Source organism: Gorilla gorilla, chromosome 21, assembly GCF_029281585.2.
Source record: "Gorilla gorilla gorilla isolate KB3781 chromosome 21, NHGRI_mGorGor1-v2.1_pri, whole genome shotgun sequence".
Classification (NCBI taxonomy): Eukaryota; Metazoa; Chordata; class Mammalia; order Primates; family Hominidae; genus Gorilla; species Gorilla gorilla.
In genome coordinates, this window is record NC_073245.2 from 29,933,469 (window position 1) to 29,959,092 (window position 25,624).

Below are 25,624 nucleotides of genomic sequence, written 5' to 3' on the forward strand. Positions count from 1 at the left end.
TCCCAAAATGTTGGGATTACAGGCGTGAGCCACTGTGCCCGACCTGTTGCAGTGTTTTAATCTCATTGTCCTTTTTATTCCTCCAATGACCTTCCCTTGACATCATCAGCCCTAGCTTTGGGGGTTTAAGGATGAGGGCACCCAAATGGGTCGCCCAAGGAGACCCAGCCAACCGGGGCCCGAGACAGGATTTGAAGACAGATTTTTCTGAGCCAAAAGCTGATATGCCTACCCCTACTCCCAGCTGCCAGGTCACCAGTCAGAGCTTCAAGCCACACCGCCTCAAAATTGCACAAGTTGCTGCCTGAAGAATGGCCCCTTGGATGAGGTCCCCGCCTACTGAGAAATTATGCAGAATGATTACAAAATGGTACAAATTACTATAGACTCCTGCACCAGACTGGAACTCAGCAGGCCCAGCCTTGCCCAGGCCCAGCCCTGGGTGTGACCTCAAAGGGCTGGGAAAGAACTTGGGCCTTCTCCAGTTATTCTCTTGCCCTTGGCCAGGATGCCAGTTCTTATGCAGGAGCACTCAGGTGAACACCTCAGGCTTCTCAAGGTGTGTTATGCATGAATGCAGGATGAGGGAGTGGACCCAACCCCTGGCCTGCCTTCCTCTCCCTCTTGTGGTCACCAGCACCCCCTCTTCTTCCCTGGAAGTCCCCAGCCAGGCCAGCAGCCCACTCCCTCCCAGCTTCTAAAGACAACACATCACCCCTCTGTCCTGCTGTACATGCCTGCAGGGAAAAACAAACACAGGCAATGCCCCGGCAAGACCTCCGTTGAGGTCTGCTGTGCTGTATAAGGATAGGTGGCTATCCCTTGGGTTGGGGTCTTTGTCACTGCTTGTGGGGTTTTCTGGGAATGATGCAGCTGTGCTGGGTGTTTGATGTAAGAACCATGGTCTCACCAACTTTGTGCCTTGTCAGCCTTGTCCTATCTGACCCTCTGGCTGCACTGAATCACAGGTGGCTCTGCCACCACTTTCCCAGGTGTCCACAGACGAGCAGGGGTGTAGCGAGCAGCACTCACTCACCAGCTTTGCAGATGTTTAGACAGCCCCTCCCCATGCTTGCAGGAATTCTGCACAGGTACAGGGATGTGTTAGAGGCTAGGATTGTGTAAGTGGGTCTGGAGAAACTTCAGTTAGTAGCACCAGTTTTTTGTGTTTTTGTTTTTGGGTTTTGTTTGTTTGTTTGTTTGTTTTGGTTTGGTTTGAGACAGAGTCTCGCTCTGTCACCCAGGCTGGAGTGCAGTGGCTCAATCTCAGCTCACTGCAACCTCTGCCTCCCGGGTTCAAGCGATTCTCCTCCCTCAGCCTCCCAAGTAGCTGGGATTATAGGTACATGCCACCATACCCAGCGATTTTTTGTATTTTTAGTAGAGATGGGATTTTCTCATGTTGGCAAGGCTGGTTTCAAACTCCTGACCTCAAGTGAACCGCCCACCTCAGCCTCCGGAAGTGCTGGGATTACAGGCGTGAGCCACCACACTGGGCCTGTAGCACCAACTGCTATTGGCTTTGTCATGGGAAAGCTGACATTAAAACTGGCCTCCTTTGTTGGGTGACAAGTTATTTCTGCCCTCAAAGAAGGAAATTTTGAAGAAGCAAGTGTAAGGGATGAGATCGAAAGTCTGTGAGAATTAGAAACAAACAAATCAATCAACACAAACTTGTCCAAAAACAACTTCAAAAAAACACCCAAAATCCCTTCAGTGGGACAAAATCCAACCGTCAGAGGGGAGGAAGCGTTTTGTGATGCTAACTGCTGCTGGCGGAGGGCCCGGTGGGTATATACACATGATTCTGAGAGGCAGGACTGGCCCTGGAACTCTAAACTCTGGTCCATTTGTGAGATTAAATCCCTCTGCGCTCTGGGACAAGTGAGTCAGGACTGAATGGAAGGGGAGGGAAAAGTGGGTGGGGGCTGGGGCTGGGGGGGATGCGGGGGACCAAAAAAAAATCCCCACATCCAGCAGGGAAGGGTCCACAGCGATCCAGCCAAGCGCAACCTCTGTGCTTGTCCACCCTCGTGCCTTGGGGTCATGGTGCCTTCCTCTGCACTAGAGATAGGTGGCATGGCATGACTGGTGACTTGGCATGGGAGTGCTGCTAAGTGACAGCCACAGACCGTTAGCTTCTTGTGTGTGGCCAGATGTAGAGAAGGAATTGAGGAGGAAACTTGGAGGTCTGGAGATCCAGCCAACAGCATCGGCAAGAGCGGTACCCAGACAAAAACAGCCTGGCTGAAGGGAATCAACTGATGCCCATTCTGATGAGAATCAAGGCCATCTGGGGTTTTTATGTTCAAATCAATATGATGGCTGTGAAGGTAACCAAAGTGTGGAGAGGGAAATGTACCCAGTGACGGGGCTTCCTGCTGGGGTGGGAGTCCTCTGTTTGAGGTTTGCCAGAGGCTGTGGCCGGCCCTCCCTCACAAGGCCCTCTGCTGCTGATAGGTGTGTGGCTCTCCTGTTCGGGGCCACAGCCATGGTCCAGAATGAAGCAGGGCCTAGTCCCAGGATGGTGGGACTTCAGCAGATGTACCCAAACTCCCCTTAACCCCTTCCTTGCTTCTACCTTTTTAGTCCCTTCACTCCTTCCATTTTCATACACACCACTCTTTCTTTTTCTTGTTTTCCTAAAATTTTGTTTACAAAGTACTTTAAGCATACAGAAAACCACACACCATATTAAAATACCCATCACTCAGCACTGTCAAATGTCATCATTTCGCCATTTCATTTTAAGAAATAAAATCTTTCCAGGCACAGTGGTGCCTATCTGCAATCCCAGAGCTTTGGGAGACCAAGGTGGGAGGATTCCTTGAGGCCAGGAGTTCAAGACCAGCCTGCGCAACATAGTGAGAAAGCGTCTCTACGAAATAAATCCGTAAATAAAATCTCACACGTGACTGAGCCCATTGACCTGTGAACACTTTCATCCATTTCTCCTGTCTAGAGGTGACCACTATCCTGGATTAGGATTATAACGCCATACATATTAGGATAGCCTTTGTGTCTATGTGCGTATCTATAAACATACAGTACAGTTTTGCACGCGCTTATAATTTTAATAATATAACATGTGACAGTATTTTATTTTTAAAAAAACTTTTTATAGAGACGATCTCACTATGTTGTCCAGGCTGGTCTCCAACTCCTGGCCTCAAGCAGTTCTCCCACCTTGGCCTCCCAAAATGCTGAGATTACAGGCATGAGCTACCACATCTGGCCTAATAATATATTTTAAAACCTAACATAGACGAAATAGTATTCTTTCAACATGTTATCAATATAAACATTATATGGATACATTTTATTTGTTAATTTGTTATGTCATAGTTGTACATATTTTGGGGTGTACAGGTGATATTTTGATATGCAATATGTAATGAGCAAATCAGGGTAACTGGGATATCCATCCATGTATCTTTTTCTTTGTGTTGGGAACGTTTGCATGGTTTTAAACTTCACATGCTGTATGTAATGCTTCTCGATTTGCCTTTTTTTTTTTTTTTTTGCTTTCAAAAAAAGCCTTTTGGGCTTTTATGTTTATACATGTGTTCATACATACAGTTTTGGTTCATTAATTTTTAACTGCTATGTAGCATTTTATACTCAATTAATGTATCCATTCTCCTATTGATGGACCCTTAGGTGTTCTCACAAATAATGGTGCAACAAATATTCTTGCAAAGGTATCTTTGGGCCCACGTGCAAGTTTAGTCTCTAAAGTACACATATAGGTTTGTGTATCTTTAACCCTACAAGATGTTGCCAAATTGCTTTCCAAAGTAGCTCTGGGGGTAATATTCCTCCAGCAGGGTAAGAGGGGCCACATGGTTTGAATGTCACCTCTAAAACTCATGTTGAAATGTAATTGCCATTGTAACGGTATTAAAAGGTGACACCTTTAACAGATCATTAGGTCATGAGGGCTCTGCCCTCGCAAATGAATTAATGCCGTCATCTTGGTAGCGGGTTAGTTTTCAAAGACGTGGTTTCCTGACAAAAAGGATGAGCTTGGCCGATTTCCTCTCCCTGTCTCCACTCACTTCTGCCTTCCGCCACGGGATGACTCTTACCAGATGCCAGAGTCATGCTCTCGGACTTTCCAGCTTCCAGAACCATGAGCCAAATAAACTTCTGTTCTTAATAAATTAGCCAGTCTGTAGTATTCTGTTATAGCAACAGGAAACAGAGAAAGACAAGGGGGATCCTGTTTTCCCACATCCTAGAGTATTTGGCATTGTCAGACTTTTTAAAAAAACTTTGCCACAGAGCTATGTATAAAATAGGATCTCCTAATCATTTCCTCTCTCGAGGCCCCAGTGCTTCTGGAAGCTCCCTCTCTGGTCCTTACTGCAGTCACAGGCACCGAGGGGATGGATCAAGCACGAAGGGCTTGGCTGGCTTCCCTTCTTCTGACCTCTAAGTCCTGGGAGTGTCCAGAGCTATCTGCTGGGCCCCCTTCTCCATCGACCTCTCTCCTTAGATAATCTCTCCCTGCCACAGTGCTTTAGAATGCCAGCCACACATGCCAGTGACTTCCAAACATAGAAAAATCTCCATCCAGAGTGTCAGAAGCTACTTCACAGATTTATATGATGGCTGATAAGCAACTGAAATAAATTTAATCTGCCCGAAGTTCAACGCAGTTTCCCCCTCAAGTCTAATTCTTCCCCATTGCTCCCATCTCAGTCAAGGGCAATGCCATTTATTAATTGCTCAAACCAAACACTTCGGAGCCATCCTTGATTATTCTCTTTCTACCACGCCCACATTCAATCCATCAAATTATATCAATTTCTATGTCAAATTGTTCCTAAATTCCCCCGTTCTTTCTAGTTCCACCGCTACCACCTCGGTCCAAGCTGCATCATCTCTTGCCTAGACCACTGTAGTTGCTCCTAATTGGTCTTCCTGTTTCTCATCTTGCCCTTTCCAACCACCTCAGTGCCAAGGTGATCGGTTTAGACCATAAAACAGATGTAAAATGGCTTTCTCCTACTTAAGGCCTTCCAGTGGTTCTTATCACGGAAGACCCAAGGTGGTGAATACCATGATCTACAAAGTTGGCAAGATCTGATCCCTGCCTGCCTCTCCTCCTGCACACCTTCCTGGCCTCCAGAACTTTCTCTCCATGTGGAGGGCTCTTCCTTTGATCTTTTCATGGCATTCTTGTCATTCAAGGCTCTATCGCTTAAAAAAGACTTGCCCTGACCAACCCGCCCTGATCTGTTTGGCCCCTTTGTTGCTCCCACAGCATTACCTTCATCTGTCTTCATTCTGGAACTGCTCAGTGCTTGGTTCTGGTGTCTTTCTGCCCCACCAGAATCTCATCTCCATGAGAACTGAGATCTTCTCAGCTCCACTCCCCATTTGTAGTATCTGGCATGAAGCGGGAGCCCATAAAAGTTTGTCGAAATAATGAGTGAATAGTTGGGGTCACATTTTAGAACAAGCTTTAAGCACAAATGAAGTTTCCCTCCCAGAGTCTGGGTGGGATAAAAGCTACTTGAGACAAGACAACATTTCTCTTTAGTGAGAACAGTGCTCAAACTTCTTAGTCTCAGGACCCCTTGATGCTCTTTAATATTATTATTATTGTTGTTATTTTTTTGAGATGGAGCCTCACTCTGTCGCCCAGGCTGGAGTGCAGTGGCATGATCTTGGCTCATTGCAACCTCCATCTCCTGGGTTCAAGTGATTCTCCTGCCTCAGCCTCTGGAGTAGCTGGGACTACAGTCACGCACCACCACGCCTGGCTAATTTTTTTGTATTTATGTACAGATGGGGTTTTACCATGTTGGCCAGGCTGGTCTTGAATTCCTGACCTCAAGTGATCTGCCTGCCTCGGCCTCCCAAAGTGCTGGGATTACAGGCATGAGCCACTATGACTGGCCAATGCTCTTAAAAATTATTGAGGATCCCAAAGAACTTATGTTTGTATGGATCATATCTATAAATAGTTGCCGTCTTAGAAATTAAAATGAAGGAATTTAATAACGCTTATTTTTAAACAATAATGGACCTGTTACCTGTTAATGTAAATAACGTTTGTATGGAAAATTACTATGTTTTCAAAAAATAGTGAGCAGAGTGGCACCCTTGAGAACAGCCGCTCTACACTTACAGTGCCTAGTACGTGCCAGGAAAGACTTTGCTGAATGAGTGAATAGGAGGGTGAAAGATTTTAGACCAGCCTGAAGGGTCAGATGCAGGTGCATGGATAGGTGGGGATCTGAGATGGGGCCGCCTTTTCCCCTAGATGGCCCTGGGGCCCACTCCCCTCCTCCCCACTCACCCACCCCAGCCTCACTCAGTCCTTTCTCTTCCCTTTCCCCAACAATCTTCTCTCCACAGCAGTGCAAAGAATAGAACAAGAAATCATTTTGATGTCTTCAGAAATCAATATGTAAGCTGGATATATCTTTTAAATAAGCTCATTTCTATAACAAAATAATCATTGTATGAATTTCAATCCTTCAAAGGGGGTTCCTTTAGAGGGTTTCCCTTGCCAAATGAATATTGAGGCCCAGTTTTGCCAGGATGTATTTATTCCCGTCTATATTCATGTTGAGAAAGCTAACTGGGTGTTATATTATCTTCCTTATTACAATACTGAAACCTAACAAACTGGGTGTCATATTCTTTTCCTTATTACAATACCGAAACCTAAGTTCTTCCCCTTTCTAAGGAGAAGCTGCCTCCTCCCCCTTTATTTTTTCCTCTGGCTAGAGGAAATTCACAGAGCCAAGATTAAAAAAAAAAAAAAAAAAAAAAGAAATAGAAAAAGATGGTCATCTCTGTTCCTATTGAAGAGCCTGAGTTCCCCGGGCGCCGTGGGCATGCCACGCCTCTCCACTTCCTGACGTCATACTATTTTTGTCTTTGAATAGCTCATTGACACAATTGCCTCGGAGATCGGAGAACTGAAACAGGAGATGGTGCGGACAGATGTCAACCTGGAAAATGGCCTGGAACCCGCTGAAACCCACAGGTGACCAGAGACACGGTTAGGTGATGGGTGCGAGAAAGGGATCGAGTGAACCCTGGCACTGCCAAGGGCTGACTTGCAGTCACTCCTCAGAAGTCTGGGAGCTGGGAGTGTGGCAGCAGCTCTAGATGAAATCCTCTGTAGGAGGTGGGAGTGGCCTAGGAACTAGTTGTCTGCTTGTTTATTTTAATCACTTTGAAGGCACTTGAACTTTATACTCTCTCAATTCCTCCTGGCACCAGAACCCGGAAACCTAAAATTGTCTGTGCCATATCCACCTACTCCCAATGATGGAAACAGTAACGCAGCAAGATCCAGCGTGTGCAAAGTAGAATTCAGTGTAGCCGTGTGAGTCTCCAGAAGGCTTACAGGGGAGCAGCTAAAGAGGATGGACTCGTTTTGCATTCTCAGGTCAGAAAAAAACCCCAGCAGTCTCGAAAAAACCATTAACCTGAAAAGCCGTGCAGTGATTGGAAACTGGATGTGGTTGTAAATTCGATACAAAGGGAAGACGGCGTGCTGTGCTGTTGAAGGCGATACCTGTGCACATACTGCACACTGTCTGAATAGGAGGCAAGGGACTGGTCTGTACCTGGAGAAAGGGGGTGCAAAGGTCGGGGGGTGGTGGGAAGTTGAAGGTGACTTCTTCCAACTTTGATGCTAACAAGATAACAATATAATGGCTATAAAAAGACACAGACACTTCGTGCCTTAGAGGCCAGATTTATTAACAGCTTCCCCTTTCTCCCAGAAAGTGGGGCTGAGCCTGCCTGGAGCAGTGTGAGGCTGAGATTTATGGAGTGGGTTTTGCCTGCAAGTCATGCAACAGGCAGGCCAGCCAGATGGTTCTGGTTGTCCAGGCAAGTTTCAAACCAGCCCGACTAGTTCCGCTGTACGCTGACGGGAGAGAGCAACATCCCAGGGAGGCACTTGCAGCTGGAAGGTGGTACTTTGATACCCGATGTCTCTGGGGGAACAGCACTCACCCTTAATTCTCTGTGCCTTCCTTTCCTTTCCTTCTCTACAAAACGATGGGGGTGAACCAGATGGTCCCCCTGCTCCTTGCAGCACACCCAGCATTCTATGATTGTTCTTGACCTCAGTGTGAAAGTCTTATTTTTTCCCCATAAACTAGACAAATGCACAATGATTTTCAGGTAGTGACTCTCTGCCTCACCTCCAGAGTAGTTTCAAACATCGTGGAACTTTAGCCAGGGAATTTCTCTTTATCCTGTGCCTTGTTGAGCTAAAATTTAATTGGGAGTCTAGGCTGATAACAACAGAAAAGAGAGCTTTGGTAGCACTGATTTCTTTCATAGCCAGGAAAGGCGGCTCTGTGAGATCAACCCCAAGCTCCACAGATGACAGACACCCAGACACAGAGCGGAGGAAACCTTTCCCCTGCATATAAGCACAGGGGATTTTGGGGGTGTGAGAAGGACGTTCTGAACATGTGAGGGGCCATCAAGATCTTGTTTTCTGACTCCGGTGGGTATTAGAGTGAGAGCTGGGTGGTTGCTTAATCTTTAACATTTCCTTCCATCTTTTCCTTTTCAGAGGTAAGAATAACTGTAAGCAGTCCACAATAGCCTTTTTTCCCAGATGAATGTCACTTTGAATGCTATGTTGCTTAATTCATGAATTTATACATTTGCAAAGGCATTTTATTTGGCTTTTTCTTTTAACAGAAAAGAAAGAGGAAAAAGCAAGATGAGTTGTCTTTATTTAACAATATAGATCATGTTTGCCATGTGGCAACACTGTTCATATTAAACTACTGTTCTAAGTCACTTATAGCGACTAACTTACGGAATCTTCCTAGCACTTCCAGGAGGGAAAGCTCTTTAGGGCCTGCATTTGACTGATGTGGAAACTTTGTGCTGTGGGGAAAACTACACAGTTTTGGCTTCTGTGCTGGAGTGTCTTGCTGATTTTTTAGAAGTAGTGAGTTTGGTTTTAATTTCTCCATTTTGTCCAATGGAGCTGTCAGGAGGGCCAGTTCAGTTATTTCCAAGATCAAGGAAAAGCACAGCTGTGGCCACAATTCAGCCTGGCACAGAGCAGCAGCCAAAGGGGAGAGGAGGGAAGAGGAAAGCAGACCAGTAGGTAGCAGAGTTGCTTTCAGCAAAACCCCTGGAGAAAGAAGTAGCGAGCACCCCCCGGGCCCCTGGCTCTGCACGTCTGACGGCTGCAGGAAATGCACCGCAGTCAGCTTCCTCTGCAGCTTCGTACTCTGTGAGTGTGAGCTGGGATAGGGAGTCGCCTATCCCACCACAGCCACCACGAAATGTCTATGGTTCCTTAGTTGATGGAATACCAGATTAAGCACCCAGCTAGTCCCCTAGGTTAGGAATCACTATTACTCTAGCTGTGCTAGTGTTTGGTTGCTCTTTCGTGCTTAATATTGAGATAACCTTGATCTTTAACTTTGTCTTGTGCCATGGACTCCTTCTCTGAATAATCTTTTAAATGCATAAAATAAGATATATAGGATGTCGTCGGAAAAACAATTACAGTGAAGTCCAGTGATCAGAATGTTTCAGTGTGTGTTTCAGCATGTGCTTCCATGGCATAGGTGCTTCTGTTTTACACATGACAGATAGGCATAAATGACACAATCTCTGTAACAGCTGTGACAACGGTGAAACCTCTGTGGTTTCTGTTGGTGACAAAATCACAGGTCGTGATACTACTACTGTGGTTTGTTGCCTACAATCAAAATGGAAGGAAGTTCATTCAGAATGAGGCTACAGAAAGTGAAGATGTCAGTTTTTGGCCCGATGGCCAGTGCCCACCTCCCGTCCTGTCTCCTGTCAGTGTCGTCTGCCATGGTCCATCTGCCCTCCTTTTTGGGACATTTGCTTGGCTTGGCTTCTGGGACCCCACACCTCCCTGGGATCCTCTTAGCTGTCCTGCTGCTGCCCCCAGTGCCCTGGCTGGTTCTTCTTTATCTCCCTGAACTCCAGCCCTGGAGAACCCGGAGATCACACTTTGAGCCTCTCCTTTTCTTTTTTTGTTTGTTTGGTTTTTGTTTGTTTGTTTTGAGACAGAGTCTCACTCTGTTACCCAGGCTGGAGTGCAGTGGCACAATCACAGCTCACTGCAGCCTTGACCTCCTAGGCTCAAGTGATCTTCCCGCCTCAGCCTCCCACGTAGTTGGGAGCACGGGTGCCTGCCACCACACCCAGCTAATTTTTTTTTAATTTTTGGTAGAGATTGGGGTCTCTCTGTGTTGCCCAGGTGGGTCTCAGACCCCTAGGCTCAAGGGATCCTCCCACCTCAGCCTCCCAAATTGCTGGGATTACAAGTGTGAGCCACTGCGCCCGGCTGAGCCACTCCTTTTCACTCTTCACACCTCTCCTTTTCTCTCTCCCACTAACTTTGTACAAGGTACTTTAAAAAATATCTGTGCCTCAGTGTTCTCCTCATTAAAATGGGAATAATAACAGAGTTACCTCACAGTGTTGTTGGGAAGATTAAGTGAGTTAATAGCTGTCAAGGACTCAGCACAGTGCCTGACACGTGGTAATAGCCACACTATATGTAGTTTTAAAAGGTGGTCTGTGGAGTAATTTCCTAGGTTATCCCACCCAGTCTTGTGGCTCTGATACCATCTATACATTGGTTATTCCCAACTTATACTCCCTTGGCCAATCCTCTCTTTGAGTTCAGAGGTTGGTAACCAACTGCCCACTCAGGAAGTGTTCCTTCATAGGTTCATTCCTTCCTGAGTCTTCCCCATCCCAGTCACCATGCGTCCAGCTTCTTGGGCCTTGCACTCATCAACGGTGCCTCCGTTCCTGTCATAACTGCCCTCCTCCCATCCATCTCCAAATCCAGGCAGCTCTACCTTTTATTTTTCTTTGAGACAGAATCTCGCTCTGTTGCCTAGAGCTGGAGTGCAGTGGTGACACGATCTCAGCCTCCTGCAACCTCTGCCTCCCAGGTTCAAGCAATTCTCGTGCCTCAGCCTCCCAACATAGCTGGGATTACAGGCATGTGCCAAAATGCCTGGCTAATTTTTGTAATTTTAGTAGAGATGAGGTTTCACCATGTTGGCCAGTCTGATCTCGAATTCCTGGCCTCAAGTGATCCACCTGTCTCAGCCTCCCAAAGTGCTGGGATTATAGGCATGAGCCACCGTGCTTGGCCTCTACCTTTAAATAGATCCAGGATGGAACCACTTCTCACCAGCACCACTGTAGTAGCCCCTGCCTGGTGCCTCTGCTTCTACCAGTTCCACTTTCTCCAGGCTATTAGCCAAGCAGCATGGTGAACCTTTTAGTTCACCTAAGTCCAAGACACAGCTCTCCTTTGTTCAAAGCCTTTTGATAATTTTGCATCTAAAACCAAAATTATTACCATGGCCTTCAAGACTCTACAAGATGTGACACCCCAGCACCCCTCTCCTCTGCCATCTCTTCTCTAGCATTCTCTCCCCATCACTCAGCTCCAGTCCAACTGACTTCCTTGCCACTGACTTCCTGCCTCCTGGCCTTTGTACTTGCTGTTCCTTCTGCCTGGCACATCCTTCCCCCAGGAAGCCTTCAACCTTGAGCCCTCCTTTTCTTCTACCTCATTACCTGGCTTTATGTTTCTTCATAGAACTTGTACACACAGGACATATACTCACTTGCTTCCTGTCCATTCTTTCTTTTTTTTTTTTCTTGGAAACAGACTTCCACTCTATCGCCTAGGCTGGAGTGCAATCGTGGTGTGATATTGGCTCACTGCAACCTCCGCCTCATAGGTTCAAGCAATTCTTATGCCTCCAGCCTCCTGAGTAGCTGGGATTACAGGCACACGCTGCCACCACCGGCTAAGTTTTTGTATTTTAGTGGAGACATTTCATCATGTTGCCCAGGCTGGTCTTTAACTCCTGAGCTCAGGCAATCCGCCCGCCTTGACCTTCCAAAGAGTTAGGATCACAAGCGTGTGCCACCACACCTGGCCTATCTGTGCATTTCCTGCCTCCCACCACTAGAAGGTAAGCTCTGTGAGACCAGGGGCTGGGTCTGTCCTTCACCCTGGGATTGCAGTGCCGGGGACAGTATCTGGCATAGAGCATGCACTGGCAAGTATTTGTTGAATGGATAAAGGAAAGGTGCCAAGCCCCTTAGTGATTTTCAAGTATTCATGCCTCAGAGACCTCTTGCAGGCGGCCGCCAACCGGTGCATAAAAAAATAAAAAGTTGAAAATGTGTGACAGGCCTAAGGCTTCCTCCCTAGCAAAGAAATAGGGCAGAGGCCCTTCCCCCAGTCTCCAGTTGTGCCTCCCTGACCAGTTCTACCATGAGCTATTTTAATCTTTGGCCAATAGAGTAGGAGCTGATTAAATCTCCCTCCATGCCTCTGCTGATCTACCAAATAGAAGCCCGTAAGCCAGGGGCGAGACTGAGGGCTTCTTGCTCCTGGTTCTCTGCTCTCTCCCAGTGTGGTTTCCTGCTTCCTCTCTTCCCACTGCATCCCTGCAAAGACTGTAGAGTATGGGAACATGAAGGCATTTCACTCCCCTCTCCCTCTCACATGATTCCACAGTCCATTTTCATTTGGCGGAAGCAGGCCTCTTTTGGGTAGGCTCACCAGGCCTGAGGTAGGTTCCACCCTCATCATCACTTGAACCCATCCCCTCTAGGCTGAGACAAGTCTCTAAAGATCACTTTATCCTCAGGCGGAACAGAGGGATCCACAGAACAACCTACCGAGCTATTGTTTGGGCTCAGGCTGCCTGTGCAGGATCCCTGGCATCCTGGCTAGAGCAGGTCAGTGAGAACTGCAGCTCATCCCTTCCTCCACACTCCTGTAGCTGTCACTCCTGCTGCCACTTCGCTGGTGTCCTCTAGCCCAAGTGGATTGCTGTGAGATGCCTGCGGTCCCAGGTCTTCACTCCTCCTGCCCCACCACAGAACCAGACATGACACAGGAAATTCAAAAATTCCTTGGCCTGCTCTTCTCAATGCTACAATGTAGCAGCTGGTCATCACCTTTGGCCTCTTCTGGGAAGCTCTGAGCTTCCCAGTGGCTATGTGACAGCATTGACATTATAACCACAGGAAACCCAGAAGGCTCCTCCCTTGTACAATTGTTCACTTCTTCACTTGCCCAGAGGTGAGAACTGAAGATGAGAAGGGAAGAATGGTGGCCGCAGCCTGGGAAAAGATGCCCAGAGTTCCACTTCCTTAAGTCTCAAGAGGGACAGTTGTGACCACATTAGCGACTCTGTGGCTTTTTGAACCAGACCCACCTTCACTTGGTGCTGCTTTTTAAATAATTTTCCACTGAAGTAAAACATAACTCAGCAAAATTGCACAAATAAGTATCCAGCTAGATGAAAGTCCACAGAGTAAACACATCACACATCGATGGCTTTGCTCACAAACCTGTTACTGCTACAGGGCAGGCCATGTAGCAGCAACAGGTTTATGGTGAGACATTTTCCGGCTATGTCACTGAGGATTCTCTACTATGATTACTTTGATCAATTTACCCCCAATCCCCTAGAATATTTCCATATTTCAACTCAATCAGGAGTGTCCTGAACATGATTTCAATGAATTCTATGCTACACTATCACCAATGTAGCAACGACTAAACTCAAATTAAAGAAAATATTTAAGCCGGGCAGGGTGACTCACACCTGTAATCCCAGCACTTTGGGAGGCTGAGGTGGGTGGATCACGAGGTCAGGAGTTTGAGACCAGCTTGGCCAACATGGTGAAACCCCCTCTCTACTGAAAACACAAAAATTAGCCAGGCGCGGTGGCTCATGCCTGTAATCCCAGCTACTCAGGATGAGGCAAGAGAATTGCTTGAACCTGAAAGATGGAGGTTGCCATGAGCCAAGATCAAGCCACTGCACTCCAGCATGGGTGACAGAGTGAGACTCTATCTCAAAAAAAAAAAAAAAGAAAAGAAAAGAAAGAGAAAGTATTTATTCAGCAGATCATATTTACCAAAATACCAAGACAGTGGAGCCTGAAGATTTACACAACCTAAGGAGGGAAAAAATTGTAAACAAGTGAGTATCATGTAACGAAATGGGACATAATAGAATATGTCAGATGAACAGAGGAGGACAGCAGATGTCCCGAGAACCTCAGGTGGGAAGCAGGTAACTTTAGGTCAGAGGTACATCAATTTCATTAACGAATAAGAAGTGTAAGATAAAAAATGCCCTAAAGAGCTGTTCAGTCTATCTTGACTGGTGATATCTGTTATCTTTGGGAAGTTTTTTAAAAGAAACATTTAAGATTTCTTTTTTTGATAGCCAAAAGTAAAACATGTACATGGTGGAAAAAGCACAATGCAGAAAATAAAAATAAACAACACCCTGTCCCCAACCGCACCCCCACTCCAAGATAGAATCATTTTTTATTGTTTGTTGGGATGGCTGATTTAATTCTTTGCTCTGGTGTGTATCCTTCTGATGTTTTTGCATTACAGTCCATTTAAATGGTAGATCATGCATGATTTTTCACTGACTTACAAGGTGTTTTGGATCATCCTAGAAATGCAGTTTCCTAGAAATTGATTCTGTTTTTGTTGACGGGTAGCACCTTCCAATGTAGTGGCTAGCTTATCTGTTTACAGTAAACCTTGGCCACACAATGTCACCGGCAGCATACTCCAGAGTTGGAGCTATTTTGACCTTGGCCACACAATGTCACCAGCAGCATACTCCAGAATTGGAGCTATTTTGTGCTCTGTAGGCTTTGCATTGCTGCTATATTGGCAATTGGTTCTGCCATAAAATATCTGCTTAGTTAGAATTCATCTGCTAGGAAATAACACCAGTGTAACCCAGAGCAATTAAATACTAGAAACTGCCAATCCGTGGAACACTTGCCTTTCCGTGAAGCAGGGTGCATGCCCCGGGCTTGAAGGGCATCGGGACCAAGACTGGAGCCCGCCTGGCTCCTTCTTCTGCCTGTTTTCAGCTCCAAGGGAAACCAGGACAACAGGTTCTTTGTTCCTCTTTCTTATTTTTACAGGAACGAATGAAAGCCTCTGCCAGCATTCGCTCGGTATCTGGCCTTCTCATCTCTAGCTGGAGAGTCAACGAGAGGAAGTTCCTGGGCAAAACAGCCACCACTTTTTCTTACCTCCTGAAATGGCAGCATCTCCCCGGAGGCAGACATGAGCTTTTGTTCCCATTTCTGTGTCCTCTTCTGCTGGGCCTCAGTTGATAGAACTTAAAAATTACCAAAGGCCCTAAAGGTTTTTCAGAATAGTTCTCCTGTGATATGCTCTTACAAATCTTTTTTGAGGAAGTTGGGGCTCCACCCTCAAAAAGCAGCAGCCCTTCGCCATGGAGGAATAAAATCTGTAACCCCAAATATGCTAGTGATTCTTTTTCCTTTTAGAGTTTAATGGGATGAAAAAAGGCCTTGAGGAATTAAGTATGAACTTGCTTGCTCTAGGGAAACTGCCTAAGTCGGAAAACTGGACCTAGGACCAGTTTTATCAATTTCTAGCATTTTGATCTCAAATAAGGAGATAAACTGGATGGCCTCTGATAGCCCTTAAAACTTGGCTAAATATGCAGGGGTCCTTCTAAGACAATCCATTTCCCCAGGCCTCTCTGCCCACCACTCTTCCCATGCTGGGTGGTGGGTAAAAGGTTTCTTCTGCTCACCTGGCAATTTCCATGCTGTCAACTGTGTTAGCCAGGCCAGGGTCCTGCCGTGTCCAGAATAATGGATTGGGGTTTCCCTTCTTCTCCAGACTAATAGAATATTACAGAGACATGTTTAATTCCATTTCAATATTCTTTTTTTTTTTTTTTTTTTTTACCTATAACTAGACTCAAGTTCTGAACTTCAAAATTCTGAAGAAATATTTTTATGTCTGAAGGTGTTAAGAAATCATTGGGCATCAACTTCTAGGTATTTTTGAAGTTGAAGTTTTTCTGGGAATTTTTTGTTTGCTCTGTGTGTGTGTATGTCTTTAAGACAAATTGGAATTGGTCCTGTGCCAGATATTTTTAGTTGATAGATATCTTCAGTATGGGCCATTATTTTCTGTCTCTCTACATAAGGGGCCTCTGGTACTAATATTCTTCCACAAGTTGTTGATCCCAGACTCACCACCTCTCTTCTCCCAGCCCCGCTAAGTCCTGGCTTCATCTCCCACCTATCCAGGCATCTTGGCTGCAGCTTGGCATTTGAGGTGTATATTTGTGTTCCTTTTGATACATGGTCAAGGATCTACTGCCCCAAGATCAGGACCATGGGGGGCACAAGACTCTGACTTCTGTCTCATCCTTGATTCATAAGACGACCCCTGCATTGGCCTCTTGTAGCTAGAAGCCTGGGCCCTCCGGCAATGCCACATCCCAGGGTGTATCTTTCTTGCCATTGCAGCTGGTTAAGACAACAGCCTGGAAAAAGGTTTTAGTCTGGCATGCAGCTGAAGGGAGGCTCCTGGAGAAGCATGATATACATGGAAATTTTAACACAAAAATATCAAGACAAGTGGCTTTTTTTTTTCTTTTTCCATCTGAAAGTTGAGGATGGCAATACCAGAGTCCAGGTTGAGCCTAGACACTAATGGTAGATGGAGAACTCTCCTGCTTCCAGGACCTGCTGGAAGCTGGCCTGTAGAAGCTTTGGGGTTTTGCTTTCTCCCAGGTCACATGAAATGCTGCCAAAACGAGCTCCAGAGTTGTGTAAATACCACAGGATTTGTCAGTCCTAGAATGGAAACACCTTGCCTTGCTTTCTTTTTGTGACTATCCAAAAATTAGGAGACAGTAAGAAGTCATCCTGGAAACTCCCATGGAGCGGAACCTTTACTCACAGTTTCAAAGACAGTCCAGGCACTTAGAATCAGAAGTTCTTTTCAGGTTCTATTTATTTGTTTTGCTAACAGATTCCTTTTTTCAGCGAGAATCCATTTTTAGACACAGGGAAACTGAGGTTAAACAGTGCGTGGTAATGGGTGCAGGCCTCACAGTGATGAAGGGGCAGTGCCAAGGCTCTGATTCAAGTCTGACTTGGAGTCCTCTTTCCACCTAACCGCTGAAGATTAGGAGCCTGAGGGAGACTAGAATCAGGGTTGATTCCATTGAAACTATGACATGCCTTACCAAAAATAGCATTGTGATTTCAGTGCACTCACATGGGCAGGAGGTGGGTGGCTTTGATTCCGGATAAATTGATGACTGAATGTAAAAGCCCCTGAAGCTGTGTGCGGGGTTCCCACTGGGGTTTCTTCAGACCTCATGCACTGCACCTGCCTTTATCCAAGAGCACTTTCCTGCCAGGACTGTCTACCCTCTACTTTCTCCTGCACTCAGCAGGCCACTTTTGTTGGAATCCTAAATCTCATTCTCCGTGCTGGAATAAAGCATTCTGTATTTGGAGACCTTGGATGGAGCACTGGTCTCCAATGTCTGGTATTGGTGGGCATAGAATTATTGTAATTCTACACTAAAAGCTCATCATTGACTTTTCTTTTTATCTTTCTTATCATTTTTTTTTCACTATGTAGACTGCAGGAACATCACTGACTTTTACAACCAAAGCCACTCAAAGCCCACTCCTTGCTAGTTGACTTGAGCTTAGAAGGGGTGTCCATGGGAGAAATTAATGAGCAATAAGGAAGGATTTGTTTTTCTGGAAGGATTGGAGCTGCCTCCTTTTCTTGCCCCAGAGATGGCCAAAGGCCAGGTGGCTCTTGGTAGCTGTGGTGATTTTTGCCGCCCATTTCCTGATAAGCACAGAAACAAGAACGCTTTGTCTCCTGAGGCTGGAGCTGAGCAGCGGATTCTGTTTGTTAGGGGGCCTCAGAAAGAAACTGCCCAGTGCCCCTAAGAATATTTCTCCCTGCCCGCTAAGCTCCTCCTCTTCCGTAAACCTTGCTGTCTGCAGATCACCTCCTCCTCAGGCCCCTGGTCACGCCTAAAACAGACCTTTTATTAATTCCTGCCCAGGGCTAGGCCTGAATATGGGCTGGGGATGAGGCCAGGCTAGTAAGGGAGAGAAGTCTGACCAGAGTGGAATGGGGTAGGTGCCCTGGAGGTGTGGGGACAGTAAGGAAGGAATGTGATAGGCCACAGATTACTTGCAGCTGAAGGAGATAAGGGATGAGGATTTGAACCCAGTTTGACAGGTAGGTAGGTAGGAGCCAGATATGGCAGGAGACATTCCAAGTAGCTTGAACTCAGTAAGGAGGAAGCTGAGCAACGGCATGTAGATGCATCTACAGGATGATCTTCCCAGGCCGGTGCCGGGGCTCACACCTGGAATCCCAGTACCACTTTGAGAGGCCAAGGTGGGCGGATTGATTGAGGCCAGGAGTTCGAGACCAGCCTGGCCAACATGGCGAAACCCCATCTCTACTAAAAATGCAAATATTAGTCTGGCATGGTGGCATGTGCCTAGCTACTCAGGAGGTTGAGGTACAAGAATTGCCCGAACCTGGGAGACAGAGGTTGCAGTAAGCCGAAATTGTGTCACCACTGCACTCCAGCCCTGGGTGACAGAGCAAGATTCTATCTCAAAAAAAAAAAAAAAAAAAGGGAAAAGGAAATTCAGCTGGGTGCGGTGGCTCACACCTGTAATCCCACCACTTTGGGAGGCCGAGGTGGGTGGATCACCTGACGTCAGGAGTTCGAGACCAGCCTGGCCAACGTGGCAAAACTCTGTCTCTACGAAAAATACAAAAATTAGCTGGACGTGGTGGCGCACGCCTAAAGTCCCAGCTGCTCAGGAGGCTGAGGCGGGAGAATTGCGCGAACCCAGGAGGTGGAGGTTGCAGTGAGCCGAGATCGTACCACTGCACTCCAGCCTGGGTGTCAGACTGTCTTAAAAAAAAAAAAAAAAGCAAATTCAGTATCTTTACCATAATTGGGAAACACACTGAATACATATAACCATTAAAATAGGTAATGGCCATTAAAATTAAAACCATGCCTCTATGGATTACCTTGATGTATCCATCACTTTTTGGGAAATATTGTCAATTTCTAACAACATTGAGATATTACAAAATATCAAAATTGGGCTAGGCGTGGTGGCTTGTGCCTGTAGCCCCAGCTACTCGGGAAGCTGAGGCTGAGGCAGGAGGATCGCTTAAGGCCAGGAGTTTGAGACCAGCCTGGGAAACACAGCAAGACCCCATCTCTAAAAAAGTATTTTTTAAAATTAAAAATTTAAATATCAAAATTAATCTACACTTTTCCACCATTAGAGCTTTATTTTGTTTTTGAGTTTTCCACTTAGTAGCAAAACTACAGTTCTTTATGTTTGGGAGACAAACAATGTAATGAATCTTAAACCATAATTTAGTCAGAGGCAAAAGTAATATGGAACCTGAGTTCTGCTTTTGTTGTTGTTTTTGTTTATTGATAAGAACTTATCACATGATAATTAGCCCATTGTCTTCATTCTGTAACCACTTATTAAACACTTACCATGTAAACAATGAGAAACTTTGTTTTCATAAAAGTGTAGGAGATTCCCGGAAACCTTCAGGGAACGAGCCCTCAGGCTTCAAGAAAAGCCAGGATTTTTCGTAAAGACTGTTTTCAGGGAGTGCCTGGCCAGAAAGGTGAGACTTGCAAGGAGAGACATGGGCGGAGCCTGCCGCTCACTCCTTCAAATCCCAGGTCTGGGGCAGTCCTTGTAGATTCCACCAGGATTGGCCTGGGAAAGCCGGCAAAGCAAGCAGGTGTCGCCCTTCCAAGAGGAGAGTTCTCCATACCTTGTGGAGCCTGACATGGGAGAGAAAGTCCTGTCTAGGGCCAGGGTTTGGGGAACTGAGATAAAAGCCGAAAGCCAAGCTGCTTTTGAGAAACTGTGATAATCCTTCCTTCAACTAACTGCTGAGCCAGTCATCCCAGTGTCTCCAGATGACTCATGTAAGTAGAAGCAAACACGGTACCTTGATAAAACGCAAGGGTAGACCACAGATGGTTCCAGCTCCAAGGCAGATGTGATGGTGACTGTGCTGAGACACAGCTGCTCGCACAGACACACGGAAGGGAGCCAGAGAACTGTGGAACTTCCCCTAGGAAAGCATCATTTGACTTACAGGCCACAACCACCTTATTTATCTCCATAGGAGACTTGCCATTCATTCTATGAGGGGTTTTCAGATATTGTTAATTAACTAAACCAATCCCATTTTAGCTGAATTATGATCTAACAGTTTGCTATAGACTGGAAAAATATATATACATATACATATTTTTTTGGAGACGCAGTATCCATCTGTCTCCCAGGCTGGAGTGCAGTGGCGTGATCTCGGCTCACTGCAACCTCCGCCTCCCAGGTTCAAGCCATTCTCATGCCTCAGCCTCCCGAGTAGCTGGGACTACAGGAGCGTGCCACCACACCCAGTTAATTTTTGTACTTTTAGTAAAGATAGGGTTTCACCATGTTGGCCAGGCTGGTGGAAAAATCATAGTACATTTTAAATATTTGTTTGAAAGCACTTTTGTTCTTAAAAAAAATCAGGCACATCTTACCATAGATGATATTAAATTGTCCATTTAAAAACTCCAGTTTCTCGGGAACACTCCCCAAGGCAACTTGGAAGTATGCCCCAGACAAAAGTGATTGTCTTGAATGATTTTAATTTTAATTTTAATTTTATTTATTTATTTATTGAGACAAGGTCTCACTCTGTTGCCCAGGCTGGAATGTAGTGGCATGATCACAGCTCACTGCAGCCTCGACCTCCTAGGCTCAAGCAATCCACCTCCTTCTGCCTCCGAAAATGCTGGGATTATAGGTACAGGCCACTGCACCAGGCCGTAATTTTACTTTAAAAAAAAAAAATCTAGGCTGGACACTGTGGCTCAAGCCTATAATCCCAGCACTTTGGGAGGCCAAGGCGGGTGGATCGCCTGAGGTCAGGAGTTCCAGACCAGCCTGGACAACGGGGTGAAACCTCGTCTCTACTAAAAAAAATACAAACATTAGCTGGGCATGGTGGTGTGTGCCTGTAATCCCAGCTACTTAGGAAGCTGAGGCAGGAGAATCGCTTGAGCCTGGGAGGCAGAGGTTGCAGTGAGCCAAGACTGCACCACTGCACTTCAGCCTGGGTGACAGAGCCAGACTCCATCTCAAAATAAATAAATAAAAATCTAATTGCTCGGCTTAGTGAAGGTGTGGTTTTACACACATAGAGGAGGTTTAGGGGGCTTTTTGTTTTACTTGTTTCTCCTCATGTCCTGCCACTGAGGGCAGAGCCACACAGAGCACAGCACACCTGCTGACACCCACAGCCTAATGGATGTGCACCATCCTTGGTTGACAGAGTAAGAATTTGTCATTTTGCCTTGAACTTTCTTTTTGCTATTTAACAGCCAAACTGGGATTCTTATATCTAGGAAGTTGTTGACTTTATTTACTCAGTCAGTACGTTTTGCCACAGAAATGGCCTCGCATCACATTTCTGTGTATTTTTGCCTTATTAATTGTCTCTCATTTGCAAGGTCAAAGTGTACATTTCAGATGTATGGTTGGGGATGCAGCTCGCGGGAGCGGGTGATGTAGGGAGAAGTGCAAGGGAGGCTTCATAGCATGCTTTGTCTAGACCCTGGTCACTAGGACTGGTCATTAGGGGCTGCGCTGGTAGACTGTACTGTCTTCTGGAATTCTGAATTAGGACAAGAAAAGGCATGCATCGTTTGGAAGTTCTGCTCTGTGTCGATGGTTTCTCTGAGGTGAATCTGATTCTGGCAATGCTAGTAAAACTAACCCTTGTCTGCCTGGTTGTCCTACTCAGAACGAGCTTTCTGCAATCACTTATTCTTCCACCTGCTCAGTCGACTAACGCTGGGCCATGGGAAGGAAGGAAATCCAGCCCAGTGGAAAGGCCTCTCTCATCCCATACTCCAAAGAACCTTAACCTGGTTGTCACGAGAGCAGGACAGGTGCTGGAGAGCCCTGCCCTTCCAAAGTGGGTGGAATATCCACCCATCTGCTTCACAGCCATGAGGCCCAGGTTTGGTTGTAATTGGGATGGGTGGAGGCTGTGACTTTTGGGTGAGTGTTTGTTCTCTGCCCCTAGAGGCACCTTATACTTTGCAGGGCATTCTATGGTTTGCCCATTGTATTCACATGTGGGTCTCACTGTATCTGTACCTAAGTTTTATCTCCCCATGATAGCAGCCCTAGACACCTAGACATAGTGGGAATGGCTGCACAAATAAATGAGTTTTATAGTTATAAAAACTCAGTGAAATGGTAGATATTATTACTTCTCCTCCAACCTATTATTTTGAGAAATTTCAAACATTATGGAAAAGTTGCAAAGATAGCACTGTTCAGTTAATTCACTAAGTGCTGAAATTTTGCTACATTTTCTTTATCTCCCTATTTTTTTTCTTTTTAGGGGGAGCTCATCATTTGACACTTTCTTGCTTTCTTTCTTTTGACACTTTCAAACATGTTTATACTTTGCCCTTAAATTTTTCAGTATGCATGTCCTAAGAATAAAAGCATTTTTCCTTTGTAAGCATAATAAAATTATCACACTTAAGGAAATTCTCCATTTTATTTTATTTTATTTTATTTTTGAGACAAGGTCTTGCTCTGTCACCCAGGCTGGAGTGCAATGGTGCAGTCTGGCTCACTGCAACCTCCACTTCTCGGGTTCAAACAGTTCTCCTGCCTTAGCCTCCTGAGTAGCTGTAGCTAGAACTGTAGGCACACCCCACTGTGCCTGGCTAACTTTTTTTTTTTTTTTTTTTTGGGACAGAGTCTAACTCTGTCACCCCCGCTGAAGTGCAGTGGAGCCATCTCAGCTCACTGCAACCTCCACCTCCCAAGCTCAAGCAATCCTCCCGCCTCAGACTCTTGAGTAGCTGGGACCAGAGGAACGCTCCATCATGCCTGGCTAATTCTTTTCTGTATATTTTGTAGAGACTGGGTTTTGCCATGTTGCCCGGGCTGGCCTCAAACTCCTGAGATCAAGCGATCCGTACACCTTGGCCTCCCAAAGTGCTGGGATTACAGGTGAAATTGTCCTTTATAGATCTTTTTATACTGATGCCATATATGAGTTCCAGGCTATGCACTCCATGTAGCTATTACATCTCTTTATTCACCTCAAACCTGTATTAATCCTACAGCCTGTTAAAATTCATAACATTGACATTTTTGAAGTTTTGGCCATTGGTTTTGCTGTCACTGAAATTTGGATTTTTCTGATTGTTTTCTCATGTATACATTCAGGTGAGTCATATTTGGGGGCAGGAAGGACACCTAGGTGACATGGTACCTTCTCAGAGCCTCACACTGGGGGCATTTGTTGTCAGGGCAGCTCATTTTTGGAGGAGTTAACACAGATCACTTGGTTAAGGTGACATCTACCAGTTTCCTCCATTGCCAGGGTACCTTTTCATTTTCACAAGTCATTAAGTGATCTGTGAGGTGATATTTTAAGACTATGACTATCCTATTTCCTAAGTCTTTTGACTTCTGATTTTAGCATCCACTCACAATTTTTGCTTGCATTGATTACTACCTGGTGGTGAAGGTATTGTTATTTACTATTTTCAGATCAAAAGGATGAGGCTCAGAAAGGGACCTGAGCAAGGTCTCACATGCCCGGCTGAGCTAGGAGAGGAACCTCATGCTTCCTGCCCTGAGCTTGGCTCTGTGGCCATTCCACTATGACCATGTTTTTATTGGAATCTCCTGGATTGTATCACAGTGTTTTACCTTTTATGAACCTCTGTTCACTGCCTTCCCTCCTGTTTGCATGCAGACATCTTTCTTAGAAATCGCTGGTTTCTATGAATCTCATCAAGTTCTGTCATAGGTTGAGTTCCCTGGAAGGAGAGCCTGATTCGGGGCTTCTTGTGCAAGTGATTCAGAAGCAGCCTGCCAAGGAGTGAGGGATCCAGGATGGGAAAGGGAAGAGGCAAGGCAAAGATGTGGGCTCTGCCTGGTCCCACAGGGAGCTCAGCAGCGAGAATAGCCCCCCAGAGTTGTCTCAACTCAAGGCTAGAAGGCCACTCTTCTCCATCTCACATATGTAGAAAGTACATATCACTATGTCATTGGCAGTGAGTCTGCTCTCAGGGAGAGGATGTAGCTTCCTGGGCATTTCCAGGAGAACAGGGGCAGCTGTGAGCTTTCCACAGCCAACACTCACAGCAGACGGGGCATGGGTGCCTGCCCTAGAGGAGGGGCTCTAGGTGGAGCACCAGTAGCATCCCCTACATGTTCAATGTTCTCACATCAGTTTTTTCCTGAAGGTTGTTCCTGATAAAAGCCAATTTGTCCTGTAATAATATGCTATAAACCTCAAGTGGCTGGCTGAATCAAGGTGTCAGCTTAGTCATTTGCAAAGGCAAGGGATAATTATGGTTGCTGTTTTATAAGGCCCCATGAATCTTATTCACCATCTTCCTGTCTGGGCCCTGCTTTTTAGGCTGAGGTCACTTGTCAGAACAAAGGCTTTTCAGCTCCTTGAAACCACAGAGGAGTCACAGGATGCGCCCTTCTAGGGAAGGAAGATATGTCAACATGTTTACTTTCAGCACACATGAGCATCACGATTGTCATGTTAGACACTGTCCAATTTGGTCTTGGCAAAATATGGCCAACCTGAGATGGCAGTGATAAAATATTTATTTAGTCGCCAAGAATTCTTTTAGTAGCATGGTACCCATCCCCCGCCCCCAGCCCCTAGCAAAACAAAACCAAACCCCTAATTGATCTGAGTTAATATGCATGTTTTACACTTGGATCTCAGGCAAATGTTCCTTACAGTGTTGTCCTCAGATTGGTCACTGAGAGCTTGTTAGAAATGCAATGTCTCTGGCTCACCCCACACCTGCAGAAGCTTTGAGTCTGAAACCAGGAATCTGTGGCTTAACAAACCCCAGGTGACTTTCACGCAGGCTCTCAAGTTTGACAAATACTGATCCAAAGTAGTGGTTGTAAACTTGGTTGCACATTAGGATCCCCTGGGGAATATTTTTTTCTTTTTTTGGAGATGGAGTCTTGCTCTGTTGCCCAGGCTACAGTACAGTGGAATGATCTCGGCTCACTGCAACCTCCACCTCCCAAGTTCAAGGCTGCCTCAGCCTCCTGAGTAGCTGGGACTACAGGTGTGCGCCACCATGCCCAGCTAATTATGGTATTTTTAGCAGAGACAGGGTTTCACCGTGTTGACCAGGCTGGTCTTGAACTCCTGACTTCCAGTGATCCAACCGCCTCAGCATCCCAAAGTGTGCTGGGATTACAGGCATGAGCCACTGCACCTGGCTTTTTTTTTTTTTTCTTTTCTTTTTGAGACAGGGTCTTGCTCTGTTGCCCAGCCTGGAGTGCAGTGGCACGATCTCCACTCACTGCAACCTCTGCCTCCCCAAGTTCAAGCAATTCTCCCGCCCTAGCCTCCTGAGTAGCTGGGACTACAGGCACCCACCACCACTCCTAGCTACTTTTTGTATTTTAGTAGAGACAGGGATTCACCACGTTGGCCAGGCTGGTCTTGAACTCCTGGTCTCAGGTGATCTGCCTCCCAAAGTGCTGGGATTACAGGCTTTAGCCACCATGCCTGGCTTTTTTAGGTGATTTTTATCAGCAGCCAGGGTTGAGAATCACTTGTCTAAAGCTGGCTCTTTTACCTTCTATGAAAGGAATTTTAACACCAGCT

At 46.0% G+C, this 25,624-nt stretch overlaps 1 protein-coding gene across 6 annotated transcripts in view; it reads left to right on the top strand.

The window, feature by feature from the left end:
• RIN2 (Ras and Rab interactor 2) overlaps positions 1–25,624 on the top strand; it is a 246,307-nt gene that overhangs the window by 172,098 nt on the left and 48,585 nt on the right. For 5 of the 6 annotated variants that reach the window (XM_055372352.2, XM_055372353.2, XM_031004947.3 and 2 more), the window contains one exon: positions 6,906–7,006. In XM_055372352.2, the coding sequence (XP_055228327.2) occupies positions 6,906–7,006 (101 nt within the window). Of the gene's footprint in view, positions 1–6,905; positions 7,007–7,274; positions 7,415–25,624 lie in introns of those variants that run through there. The other variant, XM_031004948.3, reaches the window with a different exon arrangement.